General features: G+C 43.1%; 3 protein-coding genes across 3 annotated transcripts in view; 1 reads left to right on the forward strand and 2 right to left on the reverse strand.

The window, feature by feature from the left end:
• Positions 1–2,528, reverse strand: part of T265_06799 (hypothetical protein) — a gene marked incomplete at both ends in the record, with an annotated part of 51,580 nt that extends 49,052 nt beyond the window's left edge. The window contains one exon of the mRNA XM_009172164.1: positions 2,422–2,528. The remainder of the gene's footprint in view (positions 1–2,421) is intronic.
• T265_06800 (hypothetical protein) overlaps positions 1–17,664 on the forward strand; it is a gene marked incomplete at both ends in the record, with an annotated part of 64,526 nt that overhangs the window by 44,017 nt on the left and 2,845 nt on the right. The window contains one exon of the mRNA XM_009172165.1: positions 691–808. Within this exon, the coding sequence (XP_009170429.1) occupies positions 691–808 (118 nt within the window). The remainder of the gene's footprint in view (positions 1–690; positions 809–17,664) is intronic.
• T265_06801 (hypothetical protein) lies at positions 7,520–16,164 on the reverse strand (the record flags this gene model as incomplete). Its single annotated transcript, XM_009172166.1, has 3 exons — positions 7,520–8,066; positions 11,360–11,691; positions 15,817–16,164. 3 exons carry the CDS (start codon positions 16,052–16,054, stop codon positions 7,617–7,619), a joined length of 1,020 nt encoding a protein of 339 aa, XP_009170430.1.

A 17,664-nucleotide genomic window follows, 5' to 3' on the forward strand; every position in this document is an offset into this window, starting at 1 on the left:
TTCTCTCCTTCTTTTTGCCCTGAAGAAATTCTACAGGATAAAGCACCACCAACAGATTATCCTCTATCCTGGCTACTCACACAGTTGTTGGCTATTTTCTGACCTCCTGAGAACATTCAGATCTACGCTTTTAGTCGCTAGCAACAGTGGGCTGCTGTGTTTCTGGGCTATAGTCTTAGCATACAGTAAAATCCGAAGCCATTTGTTAGCAAAACTGACCAAAGGAACCTCAGCAATAAAGACGGGGACATAATAGCTGCATCGGTTTCAACTGACAGTGAAATAAAATGCTCTGTTTCAAATTTGTGCAGTAACTTACCGTCTACACCTGAGCAGATACCACAGAAACCAAGAATGGTCGATGGCTACAGTAGGTCATCCAACGTCTCCAAAATCGTCGGCAATTGTTAGTTAATCAGAATCTTCTTTTTCACCAAAAAATCTTTCAGAACGATGGGGATATGTCTAATGTCCAGAGACTTTTGTTATGTTGCGTAAAATTTAGGGGGCATCCACTAATTATCGAGATTAACGTAACCACCTGTTCGTCCCATGCGCATCGAATGATTTGTCCGTGATAGTGGCCGGTGTAAATTAGTAGTTTATGTAGTTTACGTCGTCCTCTTGACCAAAGATCACGGGATTGAATGCATCACTGAGAGGCTACACGTTTTTTTTAATTTTTGTTAGTGCTTTCCAAAAGAAGCGAGAGCTTCGACCGCTCGTACACCCTAGACACCTGTACACAGCTGACCGTTTGGGTAGTTCAATGCTTCTACTGATAGACAATGAAGCTCAGTCTACAGCCGTGAGTTTGGCAGGGTTGTGTTTCTCCCAGAATCCGACATTTATGCGAATCATCTACTATCTAGCAGTAAAGCCGGACACTTTGCTAATACCTTCATGATAATAATAACGAAGCTCTGAAAACAACAACAAAGGAAGCCACTGTATGGCAGTCACATCCACTAATACCTAGTAACTCAGTAACTTATTAACGGTCTCCAACCGATAGATTTATCAAACGACGCTTTCGTCCAGCCTTGAATTCACTGTTCCCAGAAAAAGCGATGAAAAGAGTCACCACGTGACAATTTGGCTAACAACAGAGGGCTGCGTCATGACTATTTATTTCCGACACCCCGTCCTAAGAAAAAGTCTGGAGAAGCCGAAAAGAACAGGCATCTTGAGTTGATACGTGATGTGAACAATCTATAACAAGGAAATCAGGGCGGACTGCTATATTAATCACGTGTTTTCGATACAGAGAATCATCTATTATTATAAAGTTGCATCCTATGATCCCCTCCCTTGTTTTAAGTGTGAACTTTCGTGAGAGAAACTCTGAAACCAAAGATCAGCCGTCCAATCATTTCACCGACTCCCACAACATCCCCACACAAACACCCTTCACTCTCCAAACTACATCTCCAAAGATCGATTATCAACCCTCATATGGTTCGGACTTGAATGTCTAATACATTTATAATGCAGGCGTTTGAAGTTTAATTGACCAATTACCACGCATGCCCTCTGCCTTCGCAAGTGATCCTCTCACATTGCTGCGTCACACGTATTCCTAAGCACACGTAGTCCTCGTCATCACATCTGGACCTTTTCACTCAGATAGGCTGAGTAACAGCACTATATAAGTAATAAAATTACGGTGGGTTTTTGTCGAGTTACACGAGCAGGCTCAACAGGGTCAAAAGGTTTGGAGCTTTCTAGAATCGAAACACGCACACACAGAGGATAGATCATTTTAAACATCAAGAATGTATTTCAACCACTCTTATCAATCGGGACAGATATTGAAATAACTTTCCACGGTTACCATTTTATACTCCAAGTAGGTGAAGCATGTTTGTAAGTTGGAGCAAGCAAATACTTGATTCATCTAACTCCGCAAACCTAGTCAGGATTCACAGAAGATCAGCGACCTTAGAACACAGAGGACGATCAATAAATAACCACTGTTCCGATTTGTCAGTTGCCAAAGATTTTGTTTTGGAGCATTGGAACCACTGACGTCCATCAAAACGCTACTACGCATAGTATATTCCTGATGAGAAAACCTTCAAGAAGATCGCAAATACGTGTTATTGCGAGTCATCAGTATCCCACTGGATGAATTTCATCTGAGGAAGTTGCAGTTTTTCATATTAACTGTTTTCTCTAAGTTGATACTGACTGGTGACCTGCGATCTTATCTACTACACGTGCGGAAATCTAGCGTTCTATATCAGGGGATGCGAACGGCATGTGAAATTTTTGGACGTTTCCATGATTATGAAGCGAACTGAACATCTCTTCAGCATATTATCGCCATTGAATTTATTTTATCCTACTGACATGGCGTTCATACTACTTTTGGTGGTACAGAGAAACACGATGAAATGATGGAAGTACGTGGTAGCTCACCTTGATTGATTATGAAGAGGGACGGTTCGTAGTAGATATCGTTGTGCTCAACATTTACTACTCGAATGGACGCAAGACTCTCAGACCAGGCCTTTACTCATTAGCAGTCGACAGTCCAAAAGGAGTAGGTGAGTGTAACCGGCTCGGGAAACCATGCACCAGACTCACTTCTCAACATGACACAAACCCTTAATGGGATTGGACCACATGTTGACCAATGGGAAAGTTGAAAATTGTCCACTGACACTGTTCATTCAGTGGTTGGCAAAGTCGATGAAACGGAGCGAGAACGGAAGTCAGCGAGTCTTGGACAGAAACATACGAAAGCCTATTGTTTTTGGCGAAAACCAATGCAGAACACTAAAATGTTCTAGGGATATTGGACAGAATTCAGCAACGGTCCTGGTAAGACGTCAGCTGAGTATTACATGTCACATAAACTACACGAAAATGAGGTTCCGATTGCTGTCGGATTGTGACAAAACGTCTGTTGGTTGTCCTCGGCAGACAGTTCTTGTGTGACCAGCTCAGATCCTAGTTTTCATTAGCCTTCCAGTTGGTTGCTGAGTATCTAAACCGAACACGAAATAAACTGGTGAAATTCTCATTAAGAGTTGGTCCCTTAGCTCGCATCACAATAAAAGGTAGGATAAGACTAGGGAGGTGAACACTAAAAAGTCTCAAAACTATTGAAACCATCAAAGGGAATGCAACTGTTTCCCAAAGGAAATACGCAGCCCTGTCGGCAGAGTTTAAAGGCAAAGCACGCTGAAGGAGATTTCCTGTGAAATCTGCTGAGACTCACAAAATCAGCGGCTGTATCACGCCAGCTGTGCTAAAAGTCAGCACCGTATTCCGGTTTCATGGATGATCTCGGACCTGAAGGGCAGTCTTCCCCGCCACGAGTTCTGAATACCCAAAATAAATATCCATGTACTTTATGGTAGAGATCACCGGTATCAAGCGACTACTTGGTTAAACAATATCTACATTCATAAAGTAGCACTTGAGCAGATAGTTCAAAATAAAGCAGGCATCCCGCAAGTCTGCCAACACGGTGAGTGGAGAATTATACAAAAAAAATTCAGTGTCCAAATCATGAAACCCGTAGAAAAAGCCGTTTATTAGCAAAACGAACTGCCAACCAGCAGTAGAATTAGCCGAACCATTCGCTAAGTGGAGAAAGTTGATCTTCTGCTCAGTTTGGAGATTTATGCCGTATGTCTTATTTCCCTCGTGAATTGCACGGTGTGCACTCGCCCCCAACATGGAGTCATCCACAATTTTCGAAGCCGGAAAGGGTTCAGTGTACTGTCCGTCCAAGAACATGCGTTTATTTCTAAGCAGAGAATTTCAGATCAGTGGGGCGTAAGGCGATGGACCATGTGCATGTAGTGATAAACACCCCAAAACTACCAGCGTATCAGTTTATCCATGAAACTCGTGAAGATATAGAAGAACCTATCTATCTAGTGACAAGTAAACAGCGTCCTATTTATTTTCATAAAGGAAGCTACTCATAAGGTTGCTGAACACTTTTTGACAGCCCACGACCGGTTTCGACCTTGTTGGGGCTCATCAGGTAGGCGCAGTCCCCGAGTTTCCGTCAACCTGATGATCTAGTTGAACCCGAATTGCACTGTTTTCGAGGACTACACTCATTTGCAAATCGATTTGGTTTTCACGGGAGACTCAATTGAATGTCTCGTTTATGATGTGGTCGAGCTGAATGTGCTGCACACAGGCCGCCTGATGATTCAGTTGGCACGATATTCGAGATATCGCAGTATATTTTCATCAAGGAAACTACTCACAAGGTTGGTGAAAACTCATGGACAGCCGACGACCGGTTTCGCCCTTGTCGGGGCTCATCCGGTAGGCGCAGTCCCCGAGTTTCCGTCAACCTGATGATCTACTTGAACCCGAATTGCACTGTTTTCGAGGACTACACTCATTTGCAAATCGATTTGGTTTTCACGGGAGACTCAATTGAATGTCTCGTTTATGAAGTGGTCGAGCTGAATGTGCTGCACACAGACCGCCTGATGATTCAGTTGGCACGATATTCGAGATATCGCAGTATATTTTCATCAAGGAAACTACTCACAAGGTTGGTGAAAACTCTTGGACAACGGACGACCGGTTTCGCCCTTGTTGGGCTCATCCGGTAGGCGCAGTCGCGTCCTAATTAGTTCAACGTGTAAGCCATCTCAAGCCAACCATCAAATTCATGCACGACACGCGCAACAGCAGATTCAGTCTCCTTGGTGTTAAAGATGGAGAATTCGGAAGTGAACATGAGCTCTTCTGTTCCATCGAATCCAATTGTTATTTATAAGTTTAACATGCTTTACTTGATAGTAATAATTTCACCGTCAAAATATATTCAGGTGGACTACGCAACAAAGTCAAATCGCACCAGATTAACTATCTCGTAGACTAATTTAGTCTTGGAGCTATCTGCCGGCAGAAACAAATACTCAGAATAAAACTTCGTTGATGAAGTAATCTCTTATCAGGTGAGCGATTTTCTTTCTTTACATCATTACACTGATTATTAGTAGTACGAGAAGAGTGGCACTGGCAGTATCCGTGGCATTATCGGTGTTTATATCACTGAATCTGCTCCATAAACCATGCGGGAATCATGTGCCAGAATACTGTGTTTTGCCTTCCTGTGATTTTTTTTCAAACGGTTCATCCCTCCATAAAGCTGAAGTGGTTAGTCTTGAACAGTAATCCACTCCGTATTTCGTCCTGGGTGGTTCTCAATGAATATCTGCAGTAGAACTGATCGCGTGTCGAATTCGTTAAAAGCCTTCATTCTCTGCCGCAGTGTCACGCAGCACCTATCCACATGACATGAATAAACCCAAGTCTCATAGGTCTCTTAATTATCAGGTCTTCAAAGAGGGCTGTGGAAAAGATATCAATCGCTCAAATGGACTGAAAACAAGAAAGTCCCTCGACTCAGCTATCTATGCGCAATGTTTCCGCGTACTGCACACCCAATGAGTCAAGAACACATCGTTCCGAGAGAAATATCATGGTATATTTCATGTAGCGTTGATTTTTCTCGTAAGCTAACGCCATGGAATCGGTCTTACTCGAGTCTCGGGAGAGCCCCACCATCTTAGCCGGCGGTATATACCACTAATGTATCCAGAGTCGATCAGTTCAGTCATCGATCGATAATAAGCGTCATTAACCTTATTGGTTACTGTCCAAGATTTTTAGGAGAGTCTCTCCGGGTTGCTCCAAATCAGCATTGGACCCAACCACACACAGGCATTGATTATAAAAGAGTATATAGCCAACAAAAGACTAATTAGAACGGTGAGAACTGTCAGACGCAATTTCAGATTGTACTGTTGAGGAGTAAAATGACAAACAGCTACGAGGTTGAGTTCAAGGTACGGAGAGCATCAGAATGCGGATGTAGACCAGACATTGCAAAGCAATAATGCCGGAACTCAAAGAATGGGGATTTGTTGTCATAGTATGGACGTAACTGAAACTGTCATGCTTGCTGAAAGGGGATGAAATGCGAAGTCTAGTTACATGTAGCGTGAACCGAAAACCAAACCGAGCGCATACTGATTGACATTGACCACTACTTCAGAGTTTCTTGGGACTACATGTGCATGGATGTTGCCGTCAGAGATGTGGGTCCAACCGAAAACCAAAACGAGCGCATACTGATCGACATTGACCACTACTTCAGAGTTTCTTGGATTTAGTTCATTTCTATTCACTGCATTGTTGGATTTCCCTTTGTTATCTTTGGGAAACTAAACCTCATATTCAAGCTAAGCTACTGAATCTGCCCTAGGTTGAGGGAGTACGATGACTGCCTAAATTCGAATGAAACTACTCAGACAGAAAACTGAGTCTAAATTCAATGATGCACAATGCAAACAAGTTGTGACACAGTTCCCAAACACTCGAGATAGCTCATCGACAAGGATACACAGTGAGTAACCAAGAAAGAGAGGTTAAAATCAAGCCACAAGCTACAGTGATTGACCTGTACAAACCAAAGAAATGCACTGAAACTTCTGTTTTACCTCTCTGCCGAATGTATTGATCCATCAAGGATATGCGTTTAGTGAACAGGTGACTATGATTTGTTTCGCGGTCTTGAATCCAGGCCCATAAACAACCGCTTGCAACCGACGGAACGTGCGACTAACGACTGACTGACTACTACGTCACCTCTGAGTTCTTAGGACTGGAAGTATGCAATTTATAACCGTGACCAAATACATGCAAGTCACTGATGCATGTTCTACCACTTGTTGGCTAATTGGTGCTCATTTCAGTTGCTCAGTTAACACAGCATACGTAGGTGTGAGCAAAGCTTACTAAAGCCGAACACTTTGACGGTGATGACCGAAATCGTGCATCCAAAAACGACGCTGGCAACCTCAAGCAGGTATCTCAGGTGCGGACACACAATCGATACTAAACGAAACATGAAATCCCTTTGGAAACGATATCAATACTGTTGTTCACTCCTCTGCATTGAATTTGCACATTTCTGGGCAAGATAAACAACGCCAAGGTATCTCGTATTAGCTATGTTCACACATCCGGACAGTATGTTGCGAAGGTTGAGTTGTCAACAAAACTAACTTCAGACAGACTGACTATGAAAATCCTGCTAACGGACAAATAAAATAGTACGCGACCTATGTAGGCTCGTGAACCGCAGCTCGCTTGCAACTGATATCCTCTGCAGACAAATTCTATCGCTAGCAAGATGAAGCACTACTTTTCGTTCGTATTTATCTCTTACACCTACGCTGCGCCAACAATTGTTTTGTTCATCAATACAGACATTCGGAATCGCTCATAAGTCCAACACCATTTTCAACACCATTTGGAATAATAAGCACCGATTGGCGTTAAAGTGGAACCCTTCGTCTTCTCCATCCGTTTGCTCGGACTAAAGGGTCGTTGACGAAAGCTTTCATCAGGGTAGACCATTGTTATCTATCTTAGATTAAGGTAAGGACACTCTACGCTTTACAGATTCTGGGTCAGAGTTCGATATAGTTTTCGAAATATGCAGCACCCTTTGATAGAACAGAAGTTGCACGAGTTAAAGTTATACCACTTTTTGGCATGATGACACAGTGACAAACAGATAACTACCATGGGTTACTGGCTTTCTGAACAGTACAATGGCCAATTCAGAAGGACCGTTGAGAATACCCGAGTAGGAAGCAGTATATCATATTCACGATCAGTCGGCTTGTCTGTGTAGATTCCACATGAGGGTTGAATTCCGATATGTCCATCAGGTCCACTGCTTTAGATTTTCCGGCAACGTAGCACAATCCCAAGGCCTCGCGGCTTGCCAACCCAATTGGACTTGGGCAACTAACTCCAGGGCAGTCAGCGGCCTGAATGGCGTCCAGATCGAACGAGAAGAACACGTGTCGCCCGGATGCTTCACAATCTTGCAAAATGTCTTGCATTATCTTGACGGACTTCGGATGCTGACCGCCGTGTTCGGTACACGTCTCATAACCGGCTAACTGAGACAACCAGATGACGGTACCTCCATGTTTGTGCACATAGTCGACGTGCACACCTGAACACTGTTGACCTTGAGCCGCGAATTCGATCAATTTGAAATCCTTGGGTTTGGGCGAAACAAAAATGATATGGAAAGTGAATGTACCGTGTGACATAATACGAGCACTGTTGAAGAGTATAAAACCGATGGTACAAAGCCAACACCAGTGTACTGGGTGCTGAAGGTCCATCAGATGATTCGCAAACAGACATCGCACTTCAGATATTCACAAATACATGCCAGGAAAGGTGACTACTGAACGATCATTTTGAACCCTTCAGGAATACATAACGTTAATTCTTCTATTATGCATGAATATGTATCCGTATCTATCATGGACACACCGAGATAAAGGCCAACATGTAGGTATTCAATGGACTGAAAATTTTCACAATATGATCCCAACGTAAATGACATTTGAAGAAGTAAACTTCCTGGGGAAAAGATGTAATCCAAGATAAAATGTGCTCCCCGCAAATTAGAAAAATCTTATATCTACTGGTGCATTTGGAAAAGTTACATATTATAACAGGCAGTTCATCGTGCGCAGTAAGTAATTTGTCGCCGAGCTGTATCAATCTATCGTTAGAGCGATTAAATGAACGCCTACCAGGATCTGAATTGTTTTACACACATTGCTAAGCTAGGCAGTCCAATTGATCCGGTTACGTGTGGCATCCGCGCCGAGACTTGGACGTGTAGCCCGGATACATTCCGCAGGGTTAACGGATTTGTCTTCGTCAATTCATCTTTGGTTATCTCAGTACGATTCGATTTATTACTGGCGAATTTGACGCGTAATAACTTTTCCGCAGGCCCATTTATCATCAGAATAATCTACCGCAAAACATTTTACCACGGGATCGATCTGTCTCTAGCCAACTGATCTTTAGACCAATATGTCGTTAGACAAATTTAGCGCCAAGACTTTTGGTCGTTATGCGGTATACGGTGAGAACCATGCACTTAGTTATCCGGAGAAGTCACCGGGGCAGTTGGTTGGACGAACGTGGGATAAGCGAATAGATTTCAGGATTCTCGTCATTATGTGCGGTTTTTGCTAGATTAGACAGTTTGACTGCACACCATCGGGAATTCACAGGAGTCCAGGTAAACAAAGCGTTCTGGGCTCACATGCACAAGGCAATATCTACACCGCTGAGCAAACGGGGCACTCAATATGCAAACAGAAAAGCAGCAAGATGAGTTGGTCTGGACCGCATTGAAATACGCTACTGTGAAAAAGGTCTCTGTGCTTGTTCCGGAGATACGATACAAGTCGATTTTTAGGGAGATAACGGAATGGGTGGCCTTTACGAACTCTCTCGTTCCTAGTTGTGCAGGCAGTTGATCAGGCCGGAAAAGAGGGATTGCTTGAGATAGTGCACCGTGTGCCTTTGACTATACGTCTGGCACACAAGGCGACGAGATGATATGGGACTTTGTTCTCAGACCATACCGATAGTCTGTGATCCAACGGTTAGACCCACGAAATAGGTGTTATGAGTTTATTAGCCCTACCAGAGCCAACGGCCTAACAATGTGACCAACTAGGCTGTTCAGCGCAATGAGTAAGACATACAGGTCTGATTTCTGATGTTGCTGCACATATTAGATGCGTTCAAAAACCTATTTCGTTTTGTTAAATATTAGTTTTTGGACCGTATTGCGTAATTAGGTGGCGGCCGAAAAGAACCGTCGGGTGATCGGAATGTACGGGTCAAATCAAGGCTTTCGCTTCCGCAAATTTGGAAAAGCCGAACACCTTAGCAAATCACCCAACTGTTCTCACCCTCCTATCACGAAGAACGGAACTACTCTACCCGGGGCCACTGTGTGATAAGATTGTTCACATCACGCGGGCTTGCTTTTTCCTTTTGGTCTTTCTGTGATGCCTGGGTCTCGAAGAATAGAATTTTAGTCAGCACAGGATCTGGAGGTGTTCCAACATTCAAGTCCTAAACCAAGGTGATAGCTGTTGGCTTAAGTAAAGCTAAAATATTTTGTATGGGTGAGTTCCTTCGAATCCGACTGTATATTTCCCTCTCGTTAGGTGCAAAAGGATACATAAACCCTCCCCTAACTACAGACCATTGAAAAATAATAACGCAAACTGGTCCATGTATTCACTAAATCAATCCATGTGAAGTGAGTGGGATGTATCGGTACGACATTCCAACCCTACAAATGATGGAACTCCTCAAAGGAAACACCACCATCAAGCAGTCAGTTTTAGTTGCAATGCCTTCAAAAAACAAACAACTCTATCCCTCAGAATCGGTAGATAATTTTCGGCTCATCAAACGAGTGAATTGCTCCCCAGCTGGGAAACTCGCGCTAAAATGTCATATGCAGTTGACTCGAATATGTCGGTTTCTGCCATTTTGAATGGTTGATGTCACACATACACCGCTGATGTAACGGCATACTATTATTATACAGTTCTTCTTGAATGGTCCGGTCATTGTTCGGCCTCACAGTTCTTGAATGGTCCGGTCATTGTTCGGCCTCGGTTACGTGCACAACACCATTTCGAGGAGAATGTCACAGTCAAAACTGGGACTGAAGAACAAATGCACTGTTACCGACAGGTATCGAGATCAGAATAGTCGTTGCTGTTTTCGCCTTCATACTAGAAAAAACAATCGTGATAAATTGTTTGGCCTCGGCTAGACGGTACGAAACTTCCTCGTTCGTTAAAACCGTATTTACAGTAGGCGCAGTTCCCGGATTCCCATCAACCCTATGCTCTACTTGAACCCAGGTTGCAGGAAATTAGACGAGTACACTGATTTGCATACCTGTTTGGTTTTTACAAGAAAGTCACCTTAGACCCAGCTGAATCTCTCGTTTATGATGTTCTTTCTCAACCAAACTGGTGTGCAAATGAGTCTGTTTGTCCAATTGTTTTAACTTTAAGTCCTCCGTATTCATCAGCATGCTTGTGCCACAAATACAGGCGACCGGGGACAGTCCCTCACATACTCACAAAGTATTGTTAGAACACTTTAATACAACTGAGTTTTTATTAATTAGTGCAGAGAATGTACGGTCCAAATGGTACCATTAGAGAAAACGCACCGTCAGGAAGACAGTTTGGTATCTATCGTAGTTCTTTCGTCGAGGAGAGATTATCGTGCTTTGGCATTACATTACAACCGCACCGAATGTACATATCTTACATTTTGCAAAACGGCTTACGTTGAAAGGAACCTTGTTCGCTCCGCAGACCGGCGATCAAGTGATGGATGATAAGTGTGAAGGACGTCAAACCAGTGAACGCAGATATGACGCGGTGACTTCATGATTAAGTGTGGAAGATACAATGTTAGAATCCCTAAAAAATCAACTCACGTCTTGCGTATGAGCCATTTCCAACAGTTGACGGAACGGAGATCCTGAGTGGGCAACCTGGCGACCATCTGCTAACTTGATCAGAGGTCGAACATCAAGGTGTGCATCAATGTTGATCACTGTAAGTTTCAAACCCTTATCTTGTTGCGCCGATTGGGTTCGTAAGTGCTCAATCCAAGCGGCTCCATTAGCCCAACTTTGATCGTTACCTCCACCAATACATAGAGGAAATAGATGATTCTCCAAGCAGTCTTTCACCAATCCCTTCAGAGTGTTGTGAACTTCTTCCAAGTTTGAAGATCCAGTCGACCCGTAATCAACAAGCTGAATTCCTGTAGGGCAGAGGTAATTTTAGACTCCTTAAATGGCACGACAGCATGTATAGAATACATTCACTGCCATCAAATTCAGCGGCATCGTTTGTGGCTTTGGAGAGGCAAAGTACAAACATTATAACGTGACAGTAGACAAAATACACCAGACAGTCCCCCAGGATTCCACGTAATTCGTATCCTATCAGTTTCTCAGTTTTGACTGTTTTAACGAATCCGTCAGGAGTCACCGTGACTTCCAGCGCAGCTCTTGTGCTCCAGGAGGACACTGAATGGATCCTGAAACTCTGATGCATTGCTTTGATCGAGTGTTCAGGATATGTGGTGATTCGGGTAGATGAGTCGGAGGAAGGCCTCCTCCTCCCACCCTCTTAAGTGAGTGAAACCAAGAATGCGAAAAAAAATTGGCAATTAAGTATTTCTGGTGCAGAACTTGTCCTGAACACATTGCAGCCGCACTTGAAATTAGGGTGGAAGCGACACCAGCTATTCTGAATGAGCACATCACAATGAACACGGATTTACGAGACACTTGTGTGCGAGAGATAATAGGTCTTGCAAACCTTGCATGAGTGCTTGTAACCCACGTTCGAAAAAGGTGGAAACTATAGCAGGCTTGTAGTGATTTGGAAAAAATCGATGAAATTGTTACTCTAGCCTTTTGGAACAGTTAGACGTTTTCCGTGGTTTGGAAGGTAGCATACATGACCAATATATGGTTACAAAATAGTGACTGAGTAGATCTGACCTCGGGATATTTCAGTGTTGCGCTCGATCAACTAGGATATGGCGACAGTCTAGCTTCAGACCACTTCTAAACTATTGGTAACCAAATCAGGATAACTCGGGTCGCCAGAAGATCCCAACAAGGATATAGCCATTTCTCGTCTTTCCTGAACTGACAGAATTCATTTGTGCAACAAAGATCAAAGTGAAATCTCAAGCCATCCTCCTTATAAACGCAGCCCATAAATCGCATTGGCCTCGCATCTCAAGATCGTGCTTATTGTGCATTACGAAAAACGGCTTTATAAGAAAGCTAGGAAGATAATAGGATAACTGTAGTTTTCCAGGAAGGAAAGCTAACTATTGAGCTTTCGGAGAAATTTTCGGAATGCTTCCAGGTTTGTGGGTGGTTTTATCAGTCTACATTCCATCAATTCTTCCTATGTAAAAGTGGTGTGAGTCAAGCACAACCGACCAAGTCGGTAGGAAATTGCCAGTTCACACTAATGAATACACAGCGGAGGCTTTTTGGTGCCGACCGGCTCTTCACACAAGTTGAAGCCAGCGCGCTTTCCCGCTTTCTTGAATATGCCGTAAGGCGCCATAAAATGGAGTATGTGGTGTAAATGACGATTTGAAAATACATGCAACAATCGTGTACAGCTGACTTATCCAGTCAAAGCATGATGAAAGTGAAGTGCATTGCAAATCAAGAGAGGAAGTCAAAAACATTTACATGATAAGAACCGTAAGGATTATGAACAATATGTGGGTTTTCCCGCTCAGTTAGCGTTACCGAAAAGCGTCGATGGACTAGGGATTCAAGTGGAGATAACAAAGCTTCGTTTGATTATTCGCCCGAACTGATGAATACTAGGTCATGAGCTTGGAACAGAATCCTACCAGAAGTCTAAGATGAATGTTTAGTCAGATCCCTCCGTGCCCACTAGACGTATTGTAATAAAGAACGTATCATGTGACTGGGGAATTTCTTCATCCAGCTTTACGTTAAGTACCGGGTGAAATTCCAAGCCCATCACTCGGTAACAAACGACTTCTCATAAATGGTTACTTGCAGGAGACGCACTGAATGTCAAGAAATACTTGGAACTTGACTAATTATCATTTCATCGCCTAGAAATGGGCAATATGGACACAATATGGACACACAATGTAACTAACCAAGACATTTCAATCGAAAATGAGAAACGCGGGTAGACGCGGAATTCACTAATTTTCTGGGCGGGAATTCAACTATTTTGACACGGAAAACGCGGGTCTCCACTGACAAATCACCATTCGATGGATTGTCCTGTGGAGGTTCATGTGAGGAGTACTGCATGAGTGCAGAAGAGTAATACCATATCATATTTGGGTGCAAGTAACTTACACTAGTGGCTAGTCACTCGCTTCAGAACGGTATATTGTCTACCCGGCATCACTGAGAAGACGAATCAAAGGTACAGTGCTCCTCTGCTTGGAAGTACAAGCTGGCTTCACTCCAAGGGTTAGACCTCTATTGAAACTTTAAATGTCGATCCAATCGACAGTCCATTTGATTGGGATTCAACAAATGGTAAAAATTTTATAATAGTTAAGACTAACAGTTTTATTTCCACGGAACGCGCCACCCATAAAGCTGCTGAAAACTCTTGACAACCACGATCGGTTTAGCCCAAACTGCAGCCCATCATGTAGATGCAATCTCCGGGTTTCCGTCGACCTTATATTCCATTTGAATCCAACTGTTCTGTCAAGAAAAGGTATCGCGATACCCCGATTATGGTATCGGTTGAAACTTTGTGTAGCACATTCAGTTGAGTCCCCTTTTAGAACCAAATTAATCTGTAAATGAGTGCACTTCACGGATAACGTTTTTGGCTTGAAAACTCTTCTTGTGGTGTATAAAGCCCGATTCGAATTTTTTAAAAATGTGACAGAAGCAAAAATCCCGCATTGTTTTGGACCGTTATACATGTAAACAGGTTTCCGTCGGCTGCTGCATTTTTTCACTTCCTTGATTATTCCTCCTACATATCAGGTGTACTCCACTACTGCAAAAATATTCCAGCTGGTTTAATCGCCCAACGAACTTTTGTTCTCTCAAAGTTTCAACGCAACCCCGCGAGTTCTTTGAGGCACATTTCAATCGTTCAGTTCTCGCACATTGATAATAATACTGAATACCTGCGGCCGATAAACTGGTGGAATTGATTTCCTCCGAAACACAGTCAGTGACCAGTGAACTTTGCGAAAGAGTCTGTATCCAAAAGTCTCTCCCATTCATGTGATACACCCATTAGTGCGATGTTATGCGATGTTGTTCTAATTAGAAAGAGTATCGTAGATAATCCAACTGATTCTTCGTTGCTATGCTGTCTGTTGTGGAACAATTCTCTGAAGATACGGCTGGGTGGACTTGAGAAACGGGTCAGTGGCGGTATTTCTTAAGCTCTCCTGAGAACACTACATCATCACTCGAATTCGGGAAATCTATTGTGGGGCTGCAGAGCAAAGTTGGTCACTGAGGGGTGTACCGAGCAATGTATTGACTATTATAGGTAGTATTGATCAAGCAAATTCACGTTGTGTTCGCAAAACTTTAGGTTCATGTGATTGTGACCCTAGGATACTGATCCTAACACATCTTCTAATATATCCTCAGCTATCATACCTGCCACAAACCGGTAATTCCTGTAAAAGGGCTTTCCTGTTCATCCACAGCTCAGCATCACCGCGGAGTGAGTTTATAGATAGATAGAAGTAGGCTCAGTACTTGAAGCATGTATTAACACCTCAATGGAATAGTCAAAATATGTGATTTGCGGTGTGCTAATCGCGAAGGGACTCAGTGAAAGAGTGGTCGACCTTCGGTGGAAGCGCAAAATAACCCATGTCTGACATATAATGGCATTGGGTGCTTCCTAAGCAGGCTTCTCCTCAAAGTACTTCTCCTGAAGGGCTCTACTTTGTAAGAATTTACATGATAATGTGAGTTTAACGGTTGTGTTTCACCTACTCTGTTTTTACTGCTGGCGTCAGGGACAACTGCATCTTGTACACAGAACTGAGGGTAATGAATTAACGGGTTGAAGAACTACGAACGAGCACTCCAGAAATACAGCCAGTAACCATCGACGGAGTGATTCGCTGTTCGACTCTTCTGGCCTCTCTTCGGAAAGGTTGCACGTTATGTACAGGCCGAAAAACATTACTGCCGTGAACACAAGAGAGTAACTTTTTTCGGGGAAATCACTAGTAAGGACCGGCTTGATCCTCGCTAAACACTGCATACTGCGAACAGAAGCACCAGCCAAAAAGATGAAGATACCGAAAGTAAACACAAATATCTTCAAGACACGCATGTGTGCAGTAGCGTAACGGACAATCCACACTGACCTGCGGTTTCCAGATTTATCTTCCATTCACGATTATCAAGTGCTCCGAATCGCGGCAACAAATCCATCACCACTGAAGGACCGTCACATGCTCCAACACGTCCACCGTTTCTGTCAACACCTTCATCACATGGGACACGGATGAGCCCAACATTTTTGGCAGCTCTGTCTTTCAACTTATCGAAGTCTTTACGACCGATTAACAACAAGCCAAGACGTGGATCATCCGGTCGATTCATTATGTGTCACCTAAATTATCGTATACAAAGGTGATGTGAAGGTTTATAAAGACTTGATTTCAATAAACAAGAGGGACGGATTGGATCATCTAACATGCGAGAGAATTTAGGTTAGGTCGGTAGCGGTGTCACAAAGTGGAACGCATGTCATGTACCATATATCAACTGTTTCAGGTTCGATCAATAACCAGGTATTCACAACAAACGAAGCTCAGTAAAAAAAAACAATATGTTTAACTAAGTGAAAATAGACGTGACTTAATAAGTCCATTTGCGAATTATGTTCAACTGAACGTACTGCAAAACAAACGTTTCACACTCTGTTTGGTAAGATGTTTAAGAAATCAAGATATATACAATATGCAGTACAAGTGAAAAGAAGAAGGCCTTTGCTGGGGGGTTATTTATTAGAGAAACACCAACTGAACAATTACACACCATTGGACAGGGAAGCAAAACTCTCATATGTATCTTGTTTACAAAACTGAATATCCATCTTCTCCTTAAACGCGTCACCCTGGACTTTCCGGGATATCCATTGACTGTTCTCAAATGCAAGCAAATGCTACAAAGCGGCTCCACAGATTCCAGAGACGCGAGGCGGATTTACGAGAAAACATACTACTCGCATGTCTCATCAGTAGTACCCACCGTTACACAAGTAGTTAGTCAGTTGAATAAGTCGAGAACACCTATTTTCCGAGTACGCCTTCAATCCGCACAGAACTCCAATGGGTGCAAGAAGCTATACGTGCGCAAGTTTCTTGCGCATTACACCTATCAGCGCAGTTTTGAGATACTAGTGGCTCATGTCAAAAATCGCGCACTCATGATATCTTCTAGACTGATGGCGAAACCTTTGCAAGTCGGAAACCAAGCTCAACAACCGCTTGAACAATGACAACAATGACATCCAACCAAATTCCAAACCTACCGGTTCATGGGGATCGATGGTCAAAGTAACAGTGGGCAATCTGGTCGCTATTGGTTTATCAAACTGCATTTGTTATAACAAGAATCAAGTCTCTAAATCAAATAAGCAGCTACGCGAAACTGGTTAGTGAGCACATGGTCGTCAGGACAACCCGCTAACCGAAAGGTTATGTAACCATTGGAACTATTATTGGTTCCCTATAAATAAATTAAAAAAACACATCGATGTGAACGTACCGATCACCAAAGCACAACTTCTAGATTTCGGACAAATCGCTTGTCACAGCACACTATACCAATAAAATCATTTAGTCTGAGAACGTCAGACACGTATAGATGGTCGTAGGTGTCGGTGGGGTTTGTGGAATTCGCGTTCACATCATTCTCGTTTAAACAGTTCTAATCCTCTCTCGCCGAAATTATTCTTGTGAGTTCACACCAAAGGGGAGAAGCAGTAAACTCGAATTTCTCTCTTACTAAAGTCCATCAGCAATGCATCGCTCAAGTGTGAACAAAACCGCCATCTTTTCAGGCGTGATGATGCGGCTGCATCCAGCGTGCGCTGATGAAGTAGTGATAACACACTCACCCCGAATCTCAGATATCCGGAGTTCATACCTACACAAGGCCGAAGATGTGCTTTCGTAAGAACGAAGCTCGAGTCCAGTGTGGTGGTG

Source organism: Opisthorchis viverrini, assembly GCF_000715545.1.
Source record: "Opisthorchis viverrini unplaced genomic scaffold opera_v5_147, whole genome shotgun sequence".
Lineage (NCBI taxonomy): Eukaryota > Metazoa > Platyhelminthes > Trematoda > Opisthorchiida > Opisthorchiidae > Opisthorchis > Opisthorchis viverrini.